General features: G+C 41.1%; 4 protein-coding genes across 15 annotated transcripts in view; 2 read left to right on the top strand and 2 right to left on the bottom strand.

Moving 5' to 3' along the window:
- TSGA10 (testis specific 10) overlaps nt 1-2472 on the bottom strand; it is a 37407-nt gene extending 34935 nt beyond the window's left edge. For 6 of the 7 annotated variants that reach the window (XR_009557448.1, XM_060273446.1, XM_035115563.2 and 3 more), the window contains exon 1: nt 1795-2350. Coding sequence is in view for 5 of the 7 variants with exons in the window: in XM_060273446.1 (XP_060129429.1) it covers nt 1795-1854 (60 nt within the window). In the remaining 2 variants the exon portion in view is untranslated. The other variant, XM_060273445.1, reaches the window with a different exon arrangement.
- A 3946-nt stretch (nt 2473-6418) lies between these two features.
- Nucleotides 6419-13264, top strand: LIPT1 (lipoyltransferase 1). Of its 6 annotated transcripts, XM_035115504.2 has the most exons (3): nt 6419-6991; nt 7625-7692; nt 7840-13264. In XM_035115504.2, exon 3 carries the CDS (start codon nt 7848-7850, stop codon nt 8967-8969), a length of 1122 nt encoding a protein of 373 aa, XP_034971395.2. In that variant the 5' UTR covers nt 6419-6991; nt 7625-7692; nt 7840-7847; the 3' UTR covers nt 8970-13264. The 6 variants fall into 6 exon arrangements, with proteins under 6 accessions (XP_034971395.2, XP_034971398.2, XP_034971394.2 ...); XM_035115507.2 differs by lacking the exon at nt 7625-7692 and having other exon boundaries at nt 6419-6890; XM_035115503.2 differs by having other exon boundaries at nt 6419-6890; nt 7625-13264.
- MITD1 (microtubule interacting and trafficking domain containing 1) lies at nt 9143-15647 on the bottom strand. Its single transcript, XM_035115508.2, has 7 exons — nt 15370-15647; nt 13120-13221; nt 12862-12998; nt 12695-12781; nt 11338-11453; nt 10964-11024; nt 9143-10877 (listed from the first exon to the last, which is right to left on the bottom strand). The coding sequence occupies exons 1-7, from the start codon at nt 15488-15490 to the stop codon at nt 10782-10784; spliced, it is 720 nt and encodes a 239-aa protein (XP_034971399.1). The 5' UTR covers nt 15491-15647; the 3' UTR covers nt 9143-10781.
- Nucleotides 15648-15731: 84 nt separating this feature from the next.
- Nucleotides 15732-20459, top strand: MRPL30 (mitochondrial ribosomal protein L30). Its single transcript, XM_035115510.2, has 5 exons — nt 15732-15844; nt 16402-16485; nt 17950-18096; nt 19815-19888; nt 19991-20459. The coding sequence occupies exons 1-5, from the start codon at nt 15782-15784 to the stop codon at nt 20124-20126; spliced, it is 504 nt and encodes a 167-aa protein (XP_034971401.1). The 5' UTR covers nt 15732-15781; the 3' UTR covers nt 20127-20459.
- Nucleotides 20460-21128: the final 669 nt, after the last annotated feature.

The following is a 21128-nucleotide window of genomic DNA, read 5'->3' as shown; positions in this document are numbered from 1 at the left end:
TGCTGAATGAAACTGACTCTGGATTAATTCTGTGCAAAAGCGAAAAGGCACCCAGAGGGGTTAAGCCATGCCTACTTGACACCATGTAAGGCTATCGGTCGCCATGACAGTAGAGTTTGTTTTGGTTGAGGACTTAACGACTAGGTACTCTCAGGGGTAGCTGCTACGCCAGAAACTTATTAAACTTTTATTTTATATATTTAAAATATAACTTTAGAAATAATCCTAAGGGAAAGAGATGAAATGGCTGGTGTATTTCCCCATACATAATACTAGGGACATGTTGGGCTTGTGGATTTTCTTTCATTCTACTCTGCAAACTTTTTTTGGGGGGGGGGGTTGCGGTGGACAGCTGAAAACCCATCTATTCCACAGTGTGGGTTTTTCAGGATTGCAGCTACCCATGCTTACAAGTAAAAGGCACCACCACCTGCTTCAAGCAAGCACAACTGCTGAGACTCAGCCTCCGTGTGCGCACCTATATATCTCTGCAGCCTGCCTGGCAAGCAAGTGGGGTGTCTTCTTAGCCTTATTTCCTTGGTGGCCATCATAGCTGCCAAGTTTTCCCTTTTCTCACGAGGAAGCCTATTCAGCATAAGGGAATTTCCCTTAAAAAAAGGGATAACTTGGCAGCTATGGTGGCCATTGGCATAGCTGGGATTTATGTTGGGGTTGGGACAGGACAACCCACCTGTCCTCATCATCCGTCTGCGGCTCTGCCTAGCAGATTCCGGAATGAAATGTATGGTGTGATCATCATGGGAGCTGCAGAGTTGGAAGGTGTGGGAATGTTCAGGAATGTGGATGAGGAGATATTGTTTAATATATCCTATCCCCGCTTGCGCTAGCAAGCACAAAACTTTAGCAGAGTAAAACATTCCCCTTTTTCAAAATACACAGCAGAAGAACGTTTGCGCAGGCTTGATTTAAGCCACTAAAATAAAGTGTATTTTCCTGGTATTTCCCCTTTTTCCCTCTTAAAAGAAAAGACACAACACAATGCTCTTAAAAGTATAAAAGATGTTTACTTACAAGCATCTCGAGGTACAGCACACTCAAGAGGTAGACTTGCTTAGTTAAAAGGTAATATATACATTGTGAAGTTCACTTATAAGAAGTGAGACTCCATCTCATCTCTCTCTCTAGGCTGGAGGCCTTGAGGGACAGCACACTCAAGAGGTAGACTTGCTTAGTTAAAAGGTAATATATACATTGTGAAGTTCACTTATAAGAAGTGAGACTCCATCTCATCTCTCTCTCTAGGCTGGAGGCCTTGAGGGAGAGACTCACTAAGATATGTGTAGTCCAAGAGGTCTGGTCCAAGAGAGGGAAAATGGCTGTTTCCTTCAGGATTTATCTGCCACTTCCTCAACTCATTTGCATGTGAAGGAAGAGGAAACTACGCTTAGTCATATCCTCCTCCTCAGTCCTCCAAGTGGACTATCTAGGGATTGTTGTGACTTGACTGCACTTAACCCTTTGCATCCCACAGAAGGGTCCCTCTGAAGGTCCACCTACCTGCAATGAAGGAATAGGCGGCTGCCCACTGCCCAGTCCTATACAGGGATCGAACCCATGCAACTTTGGCATGATCAGCGCCAAGTTCTCTAACCGACGGAGCTCGGTTTTTAAATTACTTTCTTTTGACCCCACCCCCCAAGCACTGAGAAAAATCAAAATCTTTGTACAATTTCTACTTTTAAAAAATGTTACTGATTTTTTTGGGGGGGGAGCAGCTGCCTTTGCCCCCCCTCCCCCTCCCCTGGCTAAGCCCATGTTAGGGGCTCTCTGTACCTTGGAAAGAACTTCTCTTCTCCTCCTGCGCCCGGGCCCGGGGTATTTTCTAGAGCTCATGACAGCAGCTAAGCTGTCGGCTTCGGAAAGACTCCTGCCTTTCCCCCACACTCTCTCTCTCACTCGGTCGCTCCTCCGCTCAGCTTTCTCAGCCTCGCCCGCTCCTTCGCCACCTTTTCCCTCTCAATCCCGGCGGACCAATGAGCGGCCAGCGCAAGCGATGACGCCTCGGAGGCAACAATCCTCCGCCTCCTGCTTCACCTTAACGGCCGCACGGCTTGGGGCGTGTGACGGGCGGGTTTACCTAGTGAGGAAGGGGATGACAGCCAGCCAGCTGTCATGCCCGCCCCCATAGCAAAAAAATAAATAATAACTGCGGGGGGTGGAGTTAATGTCCGCGTCTCTCAAGGCCCCTCTGATTATTCTCCTCAGCCAGGACGCCCTGAGCGCTTGTAAACTCCCCACCCGCCCTCGGCCGCGCTTGGCACAATGAACGTGCCTCCCTAGCCCCTCGCGGCGTCTCCTTGGCAACGGCGCCGCGACGCTCCCCCTCCCCTCCGGCTCTCTCGCTACCTGTGTTAGACAAAACCGGGCAAGGGGCGCGCTCCTCTTGTTGACCCCGCCCCCTTCATCTGGCGCCCTAGCGCGCGGCGCACTCCGTCCGGCCGCGTCAACCGCCGCTCGCGCCGTTCTCGCGGGCGGTGGGCGGGGGGAAGAGCCGCCTTGCTGGAAGGAAGGGCGCGCTGCGCCTAGTTCTATCGCGGAGGCGCGGGCAGGGGACGACGACGACGACAGGTTCTTGGGTACTAAGGCTCGCAGGGCTATCGCACGAGGTGTTTCGAATATTAATTTTCTTTAGCCCTTGGTATTTTTTATTTTATTTCAGGGAAATTAAAGACATGCAGAGTCAGCGCAAGATTTAGGGTGATTTTCAAAGATACCAGCTGAGAGCTGGACCATAAAGAAAGCTGATCGCTGAATAATTGATGTTTTTGAATTATGGTGCTGGAGGAGACTTGACACTTGAGAGTCCCACATGGTCTGTGAGAAGATCAAACCTATCCATTCTTAAGGAAATCAGCCCTGAGTGCTCACTGGAAGGACAGATCGTGAAGCTGAGGCTTCAATACTTTGGCCACCTCATGAGAAGAGAAGACTCCCTGGAAAAGACCCTGATGTTGGGGGAAATGGAGGGCACAAGGAGAAGGGGATGACAGAGGACGAGATGGTTGGACAGTGTTCTCGAAGCTACCAACATGAGTCTGCCCAAACTGCGGGAGGCAGTGGAAGACAGGAGTGCCTGGCCTGGCATGCTTTGGTCCATGGGGTCACGAAGAGTCAGACACAACTAAACTACTAAACAACCAAAGATACTGTACCACCATCAGTTTATATGTTATCTCTCAACTTTAGGGCTGTGTGCCTGTCATAATGTAACCAAAATGGCAGCACCTATGCACAAAGAGGAAGGTAAAATCAAACTTGGGGGCACTTTTTTTTAAATGCACGTGAATTAAGACTCAGGGAGTCTTCTCTATGACTATAACTTTTGTTTTTTCAGCCAGTACAGACAGCACTGCAACATTTCGTTCAGGTCTCTCTTGATTGTAGACTGGTTTATCCAAGTGCCACTCTTGATGCAGGCAAAACAGCACTACTCACAAACAAGAGGGAGGTATTAGCACGCTTTAGGTAACCACCAGGTTTGCAAATACACATGGAAATAACAACTTTTAAGAAAAGAAAAGGCTTAAGGGTGGCAACCCCTCCCTTGAGCCTAATGAGGACTTACTATCATGCTCAGCATATTGGCGGGTGGATGGAAACAGAAAACTGAGGGGAAGGGGCAGCAGAGTTCCAGCAGAAGGCATGCCCAATTAGATGGACAGCTTTGTTGTGGATCCCACTTATTGGTAAATAATAAGCACTTTAAAATCATGAAAGTTCCTTCTTGAGTTCTGCAAAACAGATGGCTGAAGGAAGATGAGAAATATGCTTCATGCCTTTCCACATCCTGTAGGTTTTAGCAGAGGGAATTTGTATCCAGGAGACTCTCCTTGCTGCTAGTCAACACAAAGTATCTCATATAAACATACAACTCAGTTTAGAGAGAACATGCTCATTGGGGATTGGCTTCCAGTACCAGCAATCTGCTCATCAAATAATGGAGAAAAGAGATTAACTCTGTTTCCATGACGCCCCCAAGTTATCTTGCATTCTTGATGCTTATCTCTGACAGGTTAGTAGCAATTACAGCTTGCTCTTACCGCTCTCAGATGCAATAGAAAAATGAGGTGCTCTGTGGCATTTATCTCACAAATAGAGGCTGGATTTCAAGTCACATTGCACAGTAATTGTAATTTCAAGGCACATTAAACAGCAATACTATGGACATAGTATTGTACTTTTAAATATTTTTATAAATCAAGCAACATTTTATAGACATAGTATCTTACAGGCTGAGCTGATGGGTGAACTGATATCAAATATATACTAAACAACAGGTTTTATACATGGATTCAGATAATCAAAAGTTGGTTTTCATCTGTAGAGCATCTAACAGATTCTGGAGACATAGGAGAATAGCAACATGCTTTGTAAATAAAAGGTATCAGCTGAATTGAGGGGAAATGCAGCAGAATATAATTTTCCTTCTTAAAGAAGCGCTTCACAAAGAGTGATATAACGGGGTTTAACAAGAACATGTGATAACTGGCTCCTTTCATGACAGAAATAAGGATGGTCTATTGTGCTAAAAAATGTGGCAACAAAGTGCTCATCTATGCAAATAATTTAAATGATACAAACAAAGCAATAAACTGATGCCTTATTTCAGTGAACACAATTAACTGAGTTGCTGGATATTAATTATAGTATATGAATAGTAGTATTAATATACAGTATATCTAACAATATTAATCAACATTTCTCTTGTTTCTGAAAAGACTAAGACACAGAACTTAGGCACAGAATAGTATTTTACTTACTAAATATTCAGATGATAGGGACGCGGGTATACTAAATATTCAGATGATAGGTCGGCAGTTCGAATCCCCACAACGGGGTGAGCTCCCTTTGCTCGGTCCCAGCTCCTGCCAACCTAGCAGTTTGAAAGCATGTCAAAGTGCAAGTAGATAAATAGGTACCGTACCGCTACAGGAGGAAGGTAAACGGCTTTTCCGTGTGCTGCTCTGGTTCGCCAGAAGCAGCTTTGTCATGCTGGCCACATGACCTGGAAGCTGTACGCTGGCTCCCTCGGCCAATAACGAGAGATGAGCGCCGCAACCCCAGAGTCATCTGCGACTGGACCTAACGGTCAGGGGTACCTTTACCTTACTGTTAACCGGTGTTATTTTCCTATAAAAAGAGGTGCTGGAACACACCATGAATGTCTGCCTTGTTCTCTTATAATGGCAATGGCACCCACCTGATAGGTACTATGTTCCAGTGAGTTCCAGTTGAATAAAAACCCTGCTGTTAATATTGTATTGCTATTTCCATTAATAACAACCACTGTTATTTATATTGTTCACTTGTCCTGCAGACTTTCAGTGTTGTGTGTGTGTGTGTGTGTGTGTATTAGGGGCCATATTCTTTGTGTTTGTTCATTTAAATAGAATGAATGTTAAATTTCCTGCATCTTAATATTTATTATAACAGCAAAATGCATAGTTGCTAGAATCACACGTTAGTTAACGGAATTTCTTCAGTTATTATAATAGTATTTTGTTGGTTGTTTTTTTTTTTTTTTTGCATAAGGTTTATGCAGCAGTCTCCCTGAAGACCACCATCACTGACTTTGCATTGTTTCTGATATCTGCATGGTAACTACACCATGGGCAACTGTTGTAGTAAAACGAAGACACCAGTATCTATAATACAGAAAGATGCAAATATTGGAACTCCAAGCGCAGATGACCATTTATTTCAAAACACTGAGGAAATCAGTTTAGGGCCTATGACTGGCTTTTTCCAAAACACAGGGAAAAATATACCAGAAGGGATACAAAATAATGTAGGCACTCCCTCAGAAGCTAGCTCTAATAATGTAGTCGGTTCTCAAAAGTTTGTTAAAGAAAATGATGGTTTGGAAATAACGGATGTTCAATGACATTTGTTAAAATGCTTTTGCCAATTTATATTTATGGTATAAGACTTTACTATTTTATATTCAGGAAAAAATAAAAACAGAGTTTAAGAGCCAAATCTTTGGATACGGATTCTCATGTTGTCGGGCTGGTTTGCCTGCTTCAGGGCAACAGAGAATGGCAAAACCATAGAAGTGCCGATGCAAATGACAGCCTTTATCTGTAAATTTCCGTGCGCTTCAGTGCTCTTCCACAGCATCTACTCCCGCCCCTCTGCCCGCTAGTAAGAAAAATGCCGTCAACTGCCATGGAAACAGCTGCAGGGGAGCGAACAACAGTGGTCGGAAGGCAATACAGTACAGTACTGCATTCTGTAACAGTGTCCGGTCGGAATGCATCTAAATGCCCGGGAAAGTACTGACGCGTGGCTGCCCATGTCAGCAGTGCCTCCATAAAAATAGCTCAAAAACGACTTTTTTGCGATTTGCAATATTGGACAAAAAAGTAAAAAGCTCAACAATTGTGCCAAAAGCAACTTTTCTGTCCGGATTTTCACTTTTCACTGAAATACGCCACTTTTTTGCCGGTAAGAAGCGAGCACTCGTGATAGGAACTCACGGGCGGGTACTATTGTGCGCACCCGGAAGGAATTTTGTGCGACTACATTTCGAAAAAAACTGTAGCCTCGCTAATCCTGTACTGTATAGGCAACTTCCGGGACCTTCTGACAAGGATGTGTGTTGCTCAATGGAAAACAAATGGCGAAATAAAGGATTTTGGAGTAGCTGTTGTGCAAGAGTGTCCGCCCAAAGGTACCAGCTGTGGCAAAAGTTCCTTTGGAAACAGACGCGCACTTTTTGGGGAGCAACCTAATCCAGACAGTGTGCGACTCTTCACTATTTCTTGGATCTATGTAGATCTGCGCGCGTTACATCTGATTTCTAGATCTATGGCCACCGCCTGACTACTTAACGCACGTCCCGCGTGGGCAAAGGGAGCTGATCCCCAGTAAGTAGGGCGACGGGTATTGGGGGGCGCTAGGAGAAGCTGGAAGGGACTTCTCTTGCCATGCTCTTCCCATCTTCGTGGTGGCGTCCCGCGGGAGCTCGGTAAGTTGTCCTTGAGAGGATCCGGTCGGTGCCTTTGGGCGGCAGTCCCATACACAGAGCCCCATGTAGCTCGACGGGGGTTTCCTTTTTTTGTCCTAGCAAGGTTGCATTCAGTTTAATTCGAGCGGGTGGGTCGCGGAATGTGCCCTTTCTATCTCCATTGCCAGGCCTGCCAGCATGGAACAAAGCTTATTCGGGTGCAGAGCCTGGCCTTAGTCTCCATCAGGACCTGCAAAAATATAGTCTCTAACCACAGAAACAACTGCTGCAATTTCCCCAGCGTGGTTGCGGTGCTGTGCAAAACTGAGAACGTTTGCCACGCACGCTTTATTCTTGGTGCTATCCCATTACAGGGAGTGGAAACCTGTGGTATATAAAAATTTAGTGTTATCCACTTGCGCCAGCACTGAGACCTTCACGTTTGGCATGTATGGCTGGGCTGTGAAATTAATGCGAGTGGGAGGAAATGTATTGTTTCCTTTGTAGCTTAAGGCCTAATAACGAATTGTCCTTTTTGGTATTTCAGAGGACTAAAATGATTAACGTAAAGCTACAAATTACCCTAGCAAATCTTTCATATCCCCTCATACGAGCTATTTGAGAGTAAACAATGAATTCTGTTTTTTCCCTTAGGTGGTCAGTAAAACAAACAACTGGAATAGACAATTTCTGCATATTATTCAGTCATATAAAACTCTACGGTACTTGTCAGAAAGCAGAAATAAGTCTTTTAAAAAATCTGATTCAACAGAATTGTTTTAAATGATTTTCCAATGAAACACAGACATGATCTTTTGAAATGAGACTATGCAAAACGTGTATCAGCCTATACTGTTTTGTTTTGTTAGACTAAAACATGATAATCCAGTCATCTCTGAAGAAATGCTTCCAGTTACACTACCGGTATGTCCTCAAAGTTCCAGCTGCTGGCTTCAAATGTGCAACGAGAGGGCTGATCCTGCAGTCTGTTTCCCAGGATGTTTATCAGAATTTAGCTTTAGAAGATTGGATCCATGATAATATGAATTTGGAAAACAGACACATTCTTTTCCTTTGGAGAAATTCTTCTACTGTAGTGATTGGTAGACATCAGAATCCTTGGCAGGAATGTAACCTCAGATTCATGAGACAGAATGGTATAAAACTAGCTAGAAGAAAAAGTGGGGGAGGAACAGTTTACCATGATCCTGGCAACATCAATCTCACTTTCTTTACAAATAGGAAGAAGTATAAAAGAATGGAAAATTTAAAACTAGTGGTTGGAGCATTGAAAGCCCTGCGGCCCCAATTAGATGTGGAGGCTACAGAGAGATATGACCTCTTGTTAAATGGGATTTTTAAAATCTCAGGAACTGCTGCAAAATTAGGAAGGACTGCTGCTTATCACCACTGCACCTTGCTCTGCAGTGCTGATAAATTCATTTTATCAACTGTGCTCAAGAGTCCTTACAATGGGATAAAAAGCAATGCCACGCCAAGTGTACCTGCCTTAGTGAAAAATCTCTTTGAAGAAGAACCTACTTTAACTTGTGAGATGCTCATTGATGCCATTGCAGAAGAATATGCTGCATACCACCAAATTGATAACCATATTGTTGAAATAAATCCAGCTGATGAAACAGAATTCCCTGGAATTAATAACAAAGCAAAAGAACTGCAATCCTGGGATTGGCTATATGGCAAAACACCAAAGTTCAGTATTAGCACATCCTTTAATATAGTTGATGAACAATCTTGCCTTGAAATTAAGATAAATGTGGATATAAAAAATGGAAAAATTGAAACTTGCAACATTGACGTGCCTCCTTTCTGGTTGCCACCAATCATGTGTGATGAACTGAAAAACCATCTTATTGGCAGCAAATTCTGTCCAAAGGAAACCACTGCAGTAGCAGATGCTTTGATGAGAACATGCACAGATTATAAGATACACGGCAAGTGGAGTCTCTTGTGTGAGAATATAGTATCTCTAATGTAGTTGATTCTTGATAATCAATCCTTTATCAATACAGTCTTATTCTAGCAGAGGGTTTTAAGGACTTGGCCAAATATGAGATTTAATAGTGAAGTAATAGACTGCTGAATGTAAACAAATTCACTTTTTATTAAAACAAAGAAAATTAAAAAAATACAAACTTGTTAATCAAGTCAGTTTTGTTTTTTAAAATGTTTATCACCAGTCCTTAGAAGTCTTCTCTTTTAAAATGTACATATTTATTTCTTAAAGCTAGCATCCTACAGACTTGCCCAAATGGATCACACAATGGCTTGCAAACAGTATAAAACAAAATAAAAATACTGGTAGAAAGAAACATGGCATAGTATAGCATTAAAAACATGTACCTAGACATTCAAGACAAGAATCTTAAGGTTTTTACGCCTTCTGAATTCCCAGTTCTAGTAAGAAATAGAGGCATCATGCTAAGCGTTGTTAGCTTGAGAGCCTTACTTGAAAGCAACTTCTATTTAAGTCAATCATCAATGTAAAAGTACTTAAGACTTTGGTGATCATGTACCTCCTAGCAGTTTATTAGGAGGTGGCTTTAAAAGAGAGACCTAGAACATAGGGATTAACCAAGAGGCTGCTATTTAAAGGAGGTTCACAGGAATGTTCTTTCCTTCTCCCATTGTTGACAGGTTGGCATAGTGCTCGATTTTGCTGTGCTGATTCTAGACTCTATATAGAGTGTCGAAGCCTGTGTCTGTCTGGGTTGCTCTCCTTTACAAGAGTTCTGCCTTTTCTCATAGGTAATCCACAGTGATCATGTCCGTATTATGCCGGTCTGAGGTTCCCCTAATGTGGGAAACTCCATTGTTGCGTGATGACATCAGCCTGTTATTGTGACAGAAGCTGCATGACTGCCCCCAGAATTCTGTTTCTTCAGTAAATTGGCATAAAAGGCAAAAGCTCCCTGTACGGTTCCAAATTCATTGAGCATATTAAGTGGACAGCTTTATTATACATAGCGGTAGCATCTTACCAGTTTTGACCCCCAGTGAAGTTAGCTGCTTTTTCACACGTTTAAGATGCCTGTAATATCTGAGTTTGGAAGATTTTTGCTACTTGCTTAGTTCAGCGATTCTTAAAATATAGTCTGGGAACCATCAACATCCCTGTTTAACTTGTGGTCCCTGAGGTTAATATGGGGTGTATCCTTCCAGACTAAGCTAATTACAGCTTTAGTTTAACTGAAATTAGCCAAGTTTAAGTTAGCCGTGATTAACTTGTCTCATGGCTATGTATGGGACTAAAGAAGAACTAATTTAGTCTGAATCCAGCCCAGTTAAAATAGGAGGAAAATGCTGTCAGAGGGTTTCTTTGACACCTCTACCACATGGTGAAGAAGCAACCAACTTCTCAGTTTAAAACTTAAATCTATACGCAGTGCAAATGGCTGTAGTGAAAACTGCTATAAATCTTCCAGCTATATGCACAATTATTTCCTGTGCACCAATCAAGTTTTGCTGAATTGTAGCTGTTTAGAGACAAATGCAGTAGTCAAATGTTTTACTTCAGAGGCTTTCTTGAGTATCCTTCCACATGGTATGGGGAGAAAATGAGATAGTCTAGCACAAGGAAGCAAATCAGAATTGTGTTCTTCACCGACAGTTCATTACTCCGGGGCAAACATGCCATTTTGTTTAGATAAGCTATTGGGCTGATGTGCAGATTTTTTAAATTGAAAAAAATACAATCAGTTTACTTTACAAAAAATGCATAGTGGAAGGAGTAGCTCTTGCTCAAAAAACCAAACACACCAATGAGACTGGTTGGAACGGAAACTGAGGGTCATGTTTTCTTTGTATGTTTAGTGTGAAAGATGTCCACTGTAGTTTCATGACATGGTCTCAAATCAAAATCGCAGTATCCAAGGCAAAAACGACCCTGTGGGAAACAAATTATTCTACCAATTAAGCCATTCAGCAATTCAAATTTATTTTAAAATGTATATTTTTCTATTTGGTTCCCACCTGTGGTTTCTTAAAATAATCAAGGCCTCTTCCAATTTTAATCATCCATCCATTGTTGAATCTGTGTGTTAAATGCAAAAAAGAGAAGTGCTTCTTCAAAAATACAGAAACTAGACATATGTAAGGTTAACCAGAGAAAGAAAATAATTTCACAGCACTCTTAATATGTAAAAAGATCAGGGAGCACAGGTAAGTGGAATTAGGATAACAGTCTTAATAAACAATTATATGGGTTATAGCCAATGTTAGTCATTCTCAGGGTTGAGCTGCTGAAATAAATCCACTGATTTCAATGGATATACTATCATGATTTAGTTGATTATCACCACCTGTATCTTAATCAATGTGGAACATTTTATTCACATGTCACCAACCTAATTTCTCGATCATGTATTGATGGAGAGTATGATACATCCAGAGTAACGCCAAAATCTTGCAGGGATTGTTTTATCTCTTCTAGGATAGTCATTTGTTGACTCTGTTCATTGCCCTGTAAAGATTTGTTTGCTTTAAAAATCAAATAAAGATAATGGCCGACATACTGTAAATTCATATATTTCTCAGAATAAATAAGCCTCTTCAATATTTTCACTTTTACCAATGCAGATACTAAAATTTAACGTTAAACATAATTCCTGCAAAGTATCCTACAAAATGGAATGTGTGTGTTTGGTAGATGGAATAAGTAAAAGTTAAGAGGTTAGATGTCATAGGACAAAAGATGAAAACACCACACACCAAACCAAGCCCCACCTACACACACTGCTAACTATGAATTCAAACTAAGACTTGCAATGAAGTCCATAAAAGATTATTTACAGTTAAAAAAACCTAGACTACCAGCTCTCCAAACACACTTAAATTATGTCATTTGAGCACACTAATGGCTTGAAAGGAGAACAACCCTGTTGTAAAACATGTTTTGCATGAGTATCACCCCAGATTCAATTTTTCACATCTGCAGGAAGGCTTAGAAACCACTTGAAACATTTGAGACCCTGGCTAATCAATAGACAGTATCAAGCAATCGTCTAATTCACTATAAAGCAGTTTCCTTGATTATAATTACAATTACCTAAATTTAATTACTATTATTTAAATTTGTATACTGCTCTTCATCCACAGATCTCAAGACGGTTCACAACATAATCTTCTTTAATTAACATTCTCTTCTAATTAATAAAAACTCTTATTTCCCTTTTGTTAGTAAACACAGGCAATTAGATGAGTGGCTATTCACAAGCCTGCCCTTACCCTAAAACAATCTCCCCAGTACAAAAAGTGTCTACTTATAGGTACAAAATATAGCAATCTTTTCCATCTTGTTTCCTTCACTACTGAGTTGTTGAAGATATCTGTCAGAAATAGACCGGTATCCTCAGAAAGAAAAAAGGTAGCATATTACTGTAATTTCAGACCCATTCTGAATCCAGAATATATTATTACTGCTAGCAAAATGTTAACTGAAAAATTCCTTGACAAAAGCAAATCCTTTTTTTACTTTTGCCATGGCAATTACAGTAACTGCTTAACTTCAGTAAGTACAACTTTATATGGAATAACACTGCAACCCTATGCATATAATATTTAAGTGTGTTTGGGGAGCTGGTGGTCTAGTTGTTGCTGTTATTATCATTATCATCATTTACTCAGAAGCAAGTATCGCTGAATTCCTTGGGACACAATCCAAGTAAGTGGGTACCGGGATTGCAGTCAGTGTAAAATACTTACTTCATTATGAGAAGTAAGAAGATGTATAGTTTTCACTTTGCATCGTCCTTTAACAAGCATTTCACAGAATCTTAAGAAGTTGTACAACTGTAAATAAGTAAAGAAGATTAATTTTTTAGATGGAAAAGAACAAATCGTTTTGACTGTATAAATCAACCATGTCTTACCTGATGGACTTGCCTAATGTAAGGGTCCTCAACCCAAACCTCTGTAACAGTTTCATTAAGATATTCTTGGAACAGCTTTTCATAGCTGAAACCTTTTGTATTTTCTTCTATTTTAATTTGTTTGTGGTATTTTCCATCTAAAAAGAAGAAAACTTTTCACTTTGAAAAAAATTACAGCATGGCATCTTTGAATGAAAAAAAAAATCCAATATATAATTCCGCAGGCATAATAATGAAACTTACATTACAGCTTCATACCTTCTTTCTCTTTCTCAATATATTTCTTAATCTCTTCTGCCCTGTCCATGTAACTTGTTATTTTGTCTCTGTAATGAGCCTTTTTCTTCTGATCGTTTGTTGCTGAAAACAGAATACAAGATGCAGAAAGACAATGAAAAAAATAGTTCATCAACTCCCTTCTTTTCACTTTAAATTTTAGACCTGCATGCACACAACAGGGGAACTGACCGGTACCCAACTCTTATGCCAAGCCCTTTAGATATTTGAAGATGGCTATCATTATCTCCTCTTTCCCAGATTAAACATACCCATTTCCCTCAACCGTTCCTCATAAGGCTTAGTTTCCAGGCTCCTGATCATCTTGTTCACCCTCCTAAAGGACCATGGACTAAAGCACTATGAATACCTTTGAATTCCCTTAAGGATTATATAATTTTGTGGAGGATATGTTTGCCATAATAACTTACTGGGCAGTTAAGGCTTATTGTAGCATCTAAGGTAGCATAATCTACCGGAGCCCAATTCAAAGTGCTGGTTTTGACCTATAAAGCCTTAATTGGCTCAGGACCGCGATACCTCAAGGACCACCTCTTTCCAGATGAACCTACCCAGACCCTGAGATCATCTTCTGAGGCCCTATTTTGTGTGCCCCCACCATAAGAGGTCTGGAGGGTGGCAACACGAAAACAGGCCTTTTCTGCAGTGCCTCCCCGTCCCTCTTTAACCAGGCCTTTGGCTGATTGGCATCCAATGCCATTTTAAAATGTGTTGGGGAGGATGGGGATTATTGGGTTGTTTTTATTTTGATTATGTATTTTGTGTTTCTATATTCTGATTTTATGCTGTAACCACCCTAAGACCTGCGGGTATAGAAGAATGAATACAAAAACTTATGGAATATACAGAAATGGCGAAACTTACCAGAAGAATAAGGAATCAAGATAACAAATCTTTTATAAAAGAATGGAAATGGTTTATTGAATATTTATTAATTATAAACAGATAAAAACATTGGAAGGATTATTATAACAACCTGCAGTTTTATAAGAGTATATATGTAAAGAAGATGAATGAGTAAATTGAGTTAATTTGGCTATGCAGAAAATATTAAAAACAAATTAAGGAACCCAGAAAGAGGGGGAAGGAAGTAAAGTTTTGAAATGGCAAGATGATTGTAAAATTAGTGAAATGTATAATTTTGAAAAGTATACAGTAAATGAAAAATAAAATGAAAAATAAGACCGCGGGTATAGGGCGGTATATAAACTTGATAATAAGTATTTAAAAAAATCAAAAAATCTACATATTATTTCGTAAGCAGGGTGTTCCTACTCATTTACAAACAGTGCAGGATGACTTGCTTTATTTAAACAGATAATGGGCTCCACGATCCTATATGCATCTCCTCGAAGTTACACAGGTTCCCAAGGGGCTTGCTCTAAAGCAGTGGTACCCAACAGGTGGTCCGGGGACCCCCAGGGGTCCGCGAGCTATGCCAGAGGGGTCCGCAAGATGCTATTAGAATAAAAAATATATTAAATATATTTCGTATGATAACAGATTTTTTGTTTTGGCCGCTTCCTGCATGAGCAGAGTCTAGCGCAAAACTAGAATTAGATAGAGGCAGTAGTTCTGCTGTATGCCGTTAGGTGGCGCTTTACAGACACTACTGTTTTGCAAAGAGGCAGCGCACACATTCTACTAACGCTCACCTCCTCAAGATGCTTTGCGCACATCGGCTTAATTTGTGCGCTACTGCGCAGGTACCCTGTCTTCTCCATTCCCCTCCCTCCTCCCTGGCGTGCGCTGCCTCTTTGCAAAACAGTAGTGTTTGTAAACAAAGCGTTGTTTTTCGCGGAAGCTACAGTTCACGTAGTTAAAAATGGACCGTTGGTTAAAAAGTGGTTCGTTAAAATGACAAAGGCCTACAGATGAAGAGGAAGATAATGCATTTGATGTTCAAGCAAGTAAGTCAGTGACTCTCGAACCGATCTTGTCAGTGTCCATTGAACCTAAATCGTAACTGTAAAAAACGTATAAATATAAAATATAAAAAGACTCTTAATTTGGCTCTCACTTTTTAATTTTAGGATTAGGAATTAATGGGGGCCTTGTCACAATAGCTGCTCGATGAGGGGTCCTCGAGAAAATTTTGTTGGGAACCCCTGCTCTAAAGGAAGAGCACCTAGGACTTTGCCGCGCTCCTCTTTGCCTTCAGACCGCACCTAACAGGGAAATCCACCTGCAGGGAGGACGAAAAAGCCTCACCTTTGAGGACCCGTATCAGGAGGTCAATCCCTTCCTGATAGCAAACAAGGGACTCCTGGAAGCGAGAAGCCGAGTCCAGCTCCACCGCCCGCTTCAGCACCAGCACCGCGGGGTCTTCCATGGCCGCTGGGAAAGCACGGCGTCGGGTTCCTCGCTTAACAGGGCGATTCGCCGTACGAGAGAGAGGGGCAAGCGTCCGGGAGACACCAGTCACCAAAACAAACCTGAAACTAGCAGGATTCCACGCCTGCCGCCTGTCACGTGATTTCCGAGAACTGGAAACCGAAAGGCATCCCGGCGAGCGGAGATGAGGACCACGAGGACGCGACGCTGACGGTGATTGGTCGAGCCGGGAGACGTCCTTGCCTCGCTTAGGACGCTGGGGGAATGAGGCCGGTGGCGGTGTGGGAACATGGCGGCGTTGGGCGCGTTGCTGGGTAGAGTTGCGGGCGGGAGCCCTTTTGCTGCTTGGCAGGTGAGGGACGCGGGGAAAGGGGGGCGAGTCCAGTGTGCTGTCCTGCGCGTCGATAACCGCACTTTGGCCCCGTGGTGTATTATTTAGTGAAGATTCCTGCATTGCAGGGGGTTGGGCTAGATTGAATGATGAACCCCGGGATCCCTTCCAGTTCTATGATCCTATGAATGCTTCAGGTTCTCCGTATTCCTCAGCGTTGGCGGCCGCCATTTGGCCCCCCAGATCTGATGGTGCTAATGCCAGGTTTTGATTTTGGAAAATGTTGGTAGTAATTAGCACGGCTGTGCTTCTGAACATCTGCAAGGTGTCATTTCTCTTCCCCCTCTCTCCAGGGAGAACGCTATCCAAATATATAGGCTATGTATATGGGGCATGACCCCATATGATCTCTCATTTCATTAACTGACCCCCTTCATTATATTGCATTGGAAGAAAAAAAATTGATTGATAAAAATTGTTTAAAAAAGCAGAGTAAAACAAGAAACAAAAAGTGCCATAAAGGAATTAGTAGATTATAACTTGTATGCAATAAAGATTGTATTTCCTTCCTGCTCCAGAGTCTTGCAAAATACAAAGTGGAACCAATCACCTGGAGGGTGTGGATCAGGCAGAAATTTACAAGGTCAAGAATTCCCGAATCGGTAAGCTTTGTGTTGTGGGGATGCAGAATTAATATCTCATTTTCTTTCACTTATTTATTTTCATGAAATATGTCTTTATTTCATTTTGTTACATTGAATTGAATTGAAGTACTTTATTGTCACTTGTACAACTTGTATACAGGGAGATTATTATTATTATAAGTAGAGAAAGCAGTTATAGACCTTGAAAAAGGGCAAATAGAACAAGCAAAAGGATAAAAAGAGAGAAAAGTAAACAATACAGTGGAGCTACTGATAGTTAGCATCTCATACCTTTTGGGAAGAAGCATCTGGAACGTGTTCAGAGGAGGGCAACCAAAATGGTCAAAGGCCTGGAAACGATGCCTTATGAGGAACGGCTTAGGGAGCTGGGTATGTTTAGCCTGGAGAAGAGAAGGTTAAGGGGTGATATGATAGCCATGTTCAAATATATGAAAGGATGTCATATGGAGGAGGGAGAAAGATTGTTTTTTGCTGCTCCAGAGAAGCGGAGTGTGGTGGAGTCTCCTTCTTTGGAGGTCTTTAAGCAGAGGCTTTACAGGCATATGTCAAGAATGCTTTGATGGTGTTTCCTGCTTGGCAGGGGGTTGGACTGGATGGCCCTTGTGGTCTCTTCCAACTCTATGATTCTATGATTTCAAAGCTAAATTGTAAAATGTCATACAACTTTTATATGAGATATTCCAAGAATCATTGATCGGTATGTCTGCCTTAACCACATATATTCACATATCAAACTCTCTTGTAAAAACAAAACAAAACACTTATTCAGGTTCATGTTCTACTGTTTACAGTGCATTTACATGCATGTTACTCAGAAGTAAGTTTCATTGTGTTCAGTGGGGCTTAACCCCCAGGTAAGTGTACAAAGAATTTAAATGTAGTTGTGCTACACATAGAATCACAGAATTGTAGAGTTGGAAGAGATCCCAGGGGTCAACAAGTCCAACTCTGTGCAATGCAGGAATCAGAGCTGAAGAATCGCTGGCAGACGGCCATCCAACCTCTCTTTAGAAACCTGCAATGAAGGAGTGTCCAATGTTAGTGATACTCAGAGTAGGAACACTGAAAGAAATAATCAAGTCCATTGATTTCAAAGGTTCTATCCTGAGTATCACTAATATTGGATAGCACCCTATACCAAAGGTATAGTTTAAGAACCAAAGATTAATACAGGGGAAAATACCAATATGATACTTCATCTCTTCTTGTCATCCTCTGATAAAAAAATTAATGATTCAGGTAAAAATACAAATACTGTAGTACAATTCATTCCTTTTTAGCTCACACATATTTTAGTACAGGATCATTTCTGCTAAAAAAAAAAGTATTGATACAGACTTATTCCTCTGCTGTCTTCAACTACTTTGCTACAAATGACCTCTTTCCAACTACTGATGTAGTATACTATTCAACTATTGATAACTGTATTACTGAAGCCTGCTTTTGTTGAATTTATTTTAGGTATTTCAGCCGCGGCCTGGTGATCATGAAAAATATGGGGGTGATCCACAGCAGCCCCATAAACTGCACCTTGTGACCAGAGTCAGAAGTGGAAGAAGGCGTCCTTATTGGGAAAAAGAGATAATCAAATTTCTTGGATTGGAAAAAGTATAAAATACATTAGCATTTTGCAGGGACGCTGTGTTTCAGAGGGGAAAAGCCCAGTAAATCATTATCTCTCTATGGCATTAAAACATACCGTACAGCCCAATCCTACACATGTTTATTCAGATATAAGTCCCATTATATTAGATTAGACTTGCTCCTTGGTAAATGTGCACAGGTTTGCAGTCTTTCAGAGATCAAGAGTAGAACAACTTCAGCTCAGGGCAAGGGCAAGGTGTTAAATTCAGTGATCTGCTGAGTCCCTTTGCAGCTTCTTGTAGAAGATCCACATTAGTTAACGGTAAATAGTTAAAAATGGGTTTCATATCTCTTGTCTTTATATTCAGTTTATATTCGGTATACAGTATAACAAAGGCGCCAGCCAAACGTTCCTGAGCAGAGCAGAATGAGATAGGAACTCTCACCAGTGGCGCCCTAATGCCTGCTCTGACATCTTCTACATTGGGAGGAGAGGGGAGCCCAGAAGTGCACACTCATAGCAGCATCTGTTTATCTTTGGGTGGCAGGTGGGCAGCTTAAACTACCTGGGAGAGCGGGGTGGAGGTTGCCTAGCAACTTTCCAAAAACCCAGCTGAGGCATTTCATTTCTGCGTAGTAGATCCTTTCTTCATTATCCTGTTTTCAGCTTGTAAATCACCTGTTAGATATCCATGAAAAAGCAGTTTCAAAGCCATACTAGGTATAGTTGGTTGTGCAACCAGTTGCCTGAGAGCATGTGGGAATGTACATTCACATTCTGTCATGCAAGACAGGTAGATGCGTTGCACCTGAATATTTTACCTCAGTGCATATAAGCAGCAGCAGTTGGCAAGCGTCCCTGATTAAGTACTGTAAAGGAATCTACACATGAAAGCCTGGTTTTGAGTGTGGTTCTCCCTTTCTGAGTAGGGGTGTAGAGATCCAACCATAATTTTTAGCAGTCAGTTAATTCATCTTGGTTCACCCCTTTATCTAAGTGGTTGCTATTTAGCACAATTTTGACATTCTAAATATGGTAGCACATATACAGTGCTCCATGAACTTTAGCAGAAATGATCCTGTACTGTACTAAAATATGTGTGAGCTAAAAAGGAATTATACTATATGTATTTCCCCCTGAACCATTAATTTTTTTATTAGAGGATAAGAAGAGATTAAGTATAATATTTATATTTTCCCCTGTATTAATCTTTGGTTCTTAAACTATACCTTTCATTGGCATAGGGTTCTATCCAATATTAGTGATACTCAGGGTAAACACTTTGAAATCAATGGACTTGAGTATTTCTTTCAGTGCTCCTACTCTGAGTATTGCTAACATTGGATAACACCTGTATTTTTATTAAATCTTCATGAATGGATTGACCTCTTTAGGCTCCCACAGAACGAAGGGCAATATGTAAGCGAATAATATAAATCACCAAGTAATGCAATAACAACAAATGTAATGCCCACCAGATGTTGTTATCAAGGATAAGACCTGTTATCCATGACCTCTGGCTAGTCTTACTGGAGCTGATGGAAATTGGAGTGCAACTAGATCTGCAGGGTATCACACTGGCTACCCCTGAAGTAATGCAGGATTGTCATAGTTATATTTAAAGAATAACATACTTGCCCCAACTACTACTGCAAGCTCTCTCTTTGTGTATGCAATCATGTGATTGAAATGGAACTTTTCTGTGAAACTGAACTTTTCTATAAAATCTGCTTATCTACAGAGATATGAGCTAAGAGTGCATAAAAACATCCCTTCTGTGAATGAAAAACTGAAAGTGATTAAACATCTAATAAGGTTAGTTAACTCTTCTTGGCAAAAGCATTTTAAAATTGCTTTTGTAGAATAGCACTAATGTATTTTGTCTCGTCTCTTCTGCTTCCTCCTCCGCTCCTATAGCATAAAGCCATTAAAGCTGCCCCACGGAATTCCATCTGAAGAAGAAATGTCTGATACCTATATTAACAGTGAAGGTGAACTAATAATTCGCCGTCGTCTAAAAGAACTGGAACAGAAAAAGATTGATGCTTTGTAATGTGTAGTCCCATTTTGTACAATAAATGTAATTTTAAACTGAAATTTGATTGGGGAGCTCATCTACACATCCCTTGTACTGTGTCAAGGCTTTATTTGACTGATTAATCAAACATGGCTAGTACTAATGCTGATTATACAAGCATTTCATCAAGCTTCACTGTATGTGTACATAATTCCTTACTGTTTGCCTATTGGAAGCACCATAGTAGGTCTCAAAAGTTTCTCCCTCCAGGGATCACTTTTCCACAGTGACTTGTTTGCTGAGAAACTCCCTAAAGAACCAATGGAGTCTGAAATGTGTAAGATTAATAAAAGCCTTTCTTGCCTCCCCCTTTGTATTTTGCTTCTGCTTCCAGTTTATTTTTGGGATTCTCATTTTAGATGCACCTCACTGGGAGGCCAGCCAAACTAAACTCCAGGCAAGCAGCAGCAGAGAATGATGGTTGTCCCACTACCAAGCTCTGAACATAAAGGGGATTTGGTTTGTAGCCTGAAGCATGGCCTCATTATTCTATGTTTAATAGAAAGTGTACCCTAAACCAACCCAGTACTATTCAGCAGTATACTGTAGGAGAAACTCAGTGCATGGACAAACTCTCTTCATTTTTCTTTTCAATGAGGAATTCTTTATAAACTCCAGAAGAAACTTGGTTCCCTGTAACAGTTTGTCTAATACACTGCATGACTTCAGTGCATGCAAAAGTTCATAAAAGTCCTTGTTGCTGTTGCTGTGCTGTGAAGGAAATAAATCAGAGACTGGCTTTCTGTTTCATAAACCAAGAATGGAAGTCAAGGTTGGTTCTTGGCTTGACCACTGCAGTTTGAGGAAAACAAATCATGAGTGTTGGTTTGCATGCAACACAAAATCTTGCCTCAGGTTTCTTTCCTCATGGCAGCAGCAGGAGCATGGGAAGAATGACTGGGAACTTTTGAGCAATGAATTTACCAACATTGTGCACATGTTAATTTACTGTAGGGTCCCCCCCCCATTACATGCAGA

Source organism: Zootoca vivipara, chromosome 4, assembly GCF_963506605.1.
Source record: "Zootoca vivipara chromosome 4, rZooViv1.1, whole genome shotgun sequence".
NCBI classification, from domain to species: Eukaryota; Metazoa; Chordata; class Lepidosauria; order Squamata; family Lacertidae; genus Zootoca; species Zootoca vivipara.
This window is presented reverse-complemented; position numbering and strand designations above follow the sequence as displayed.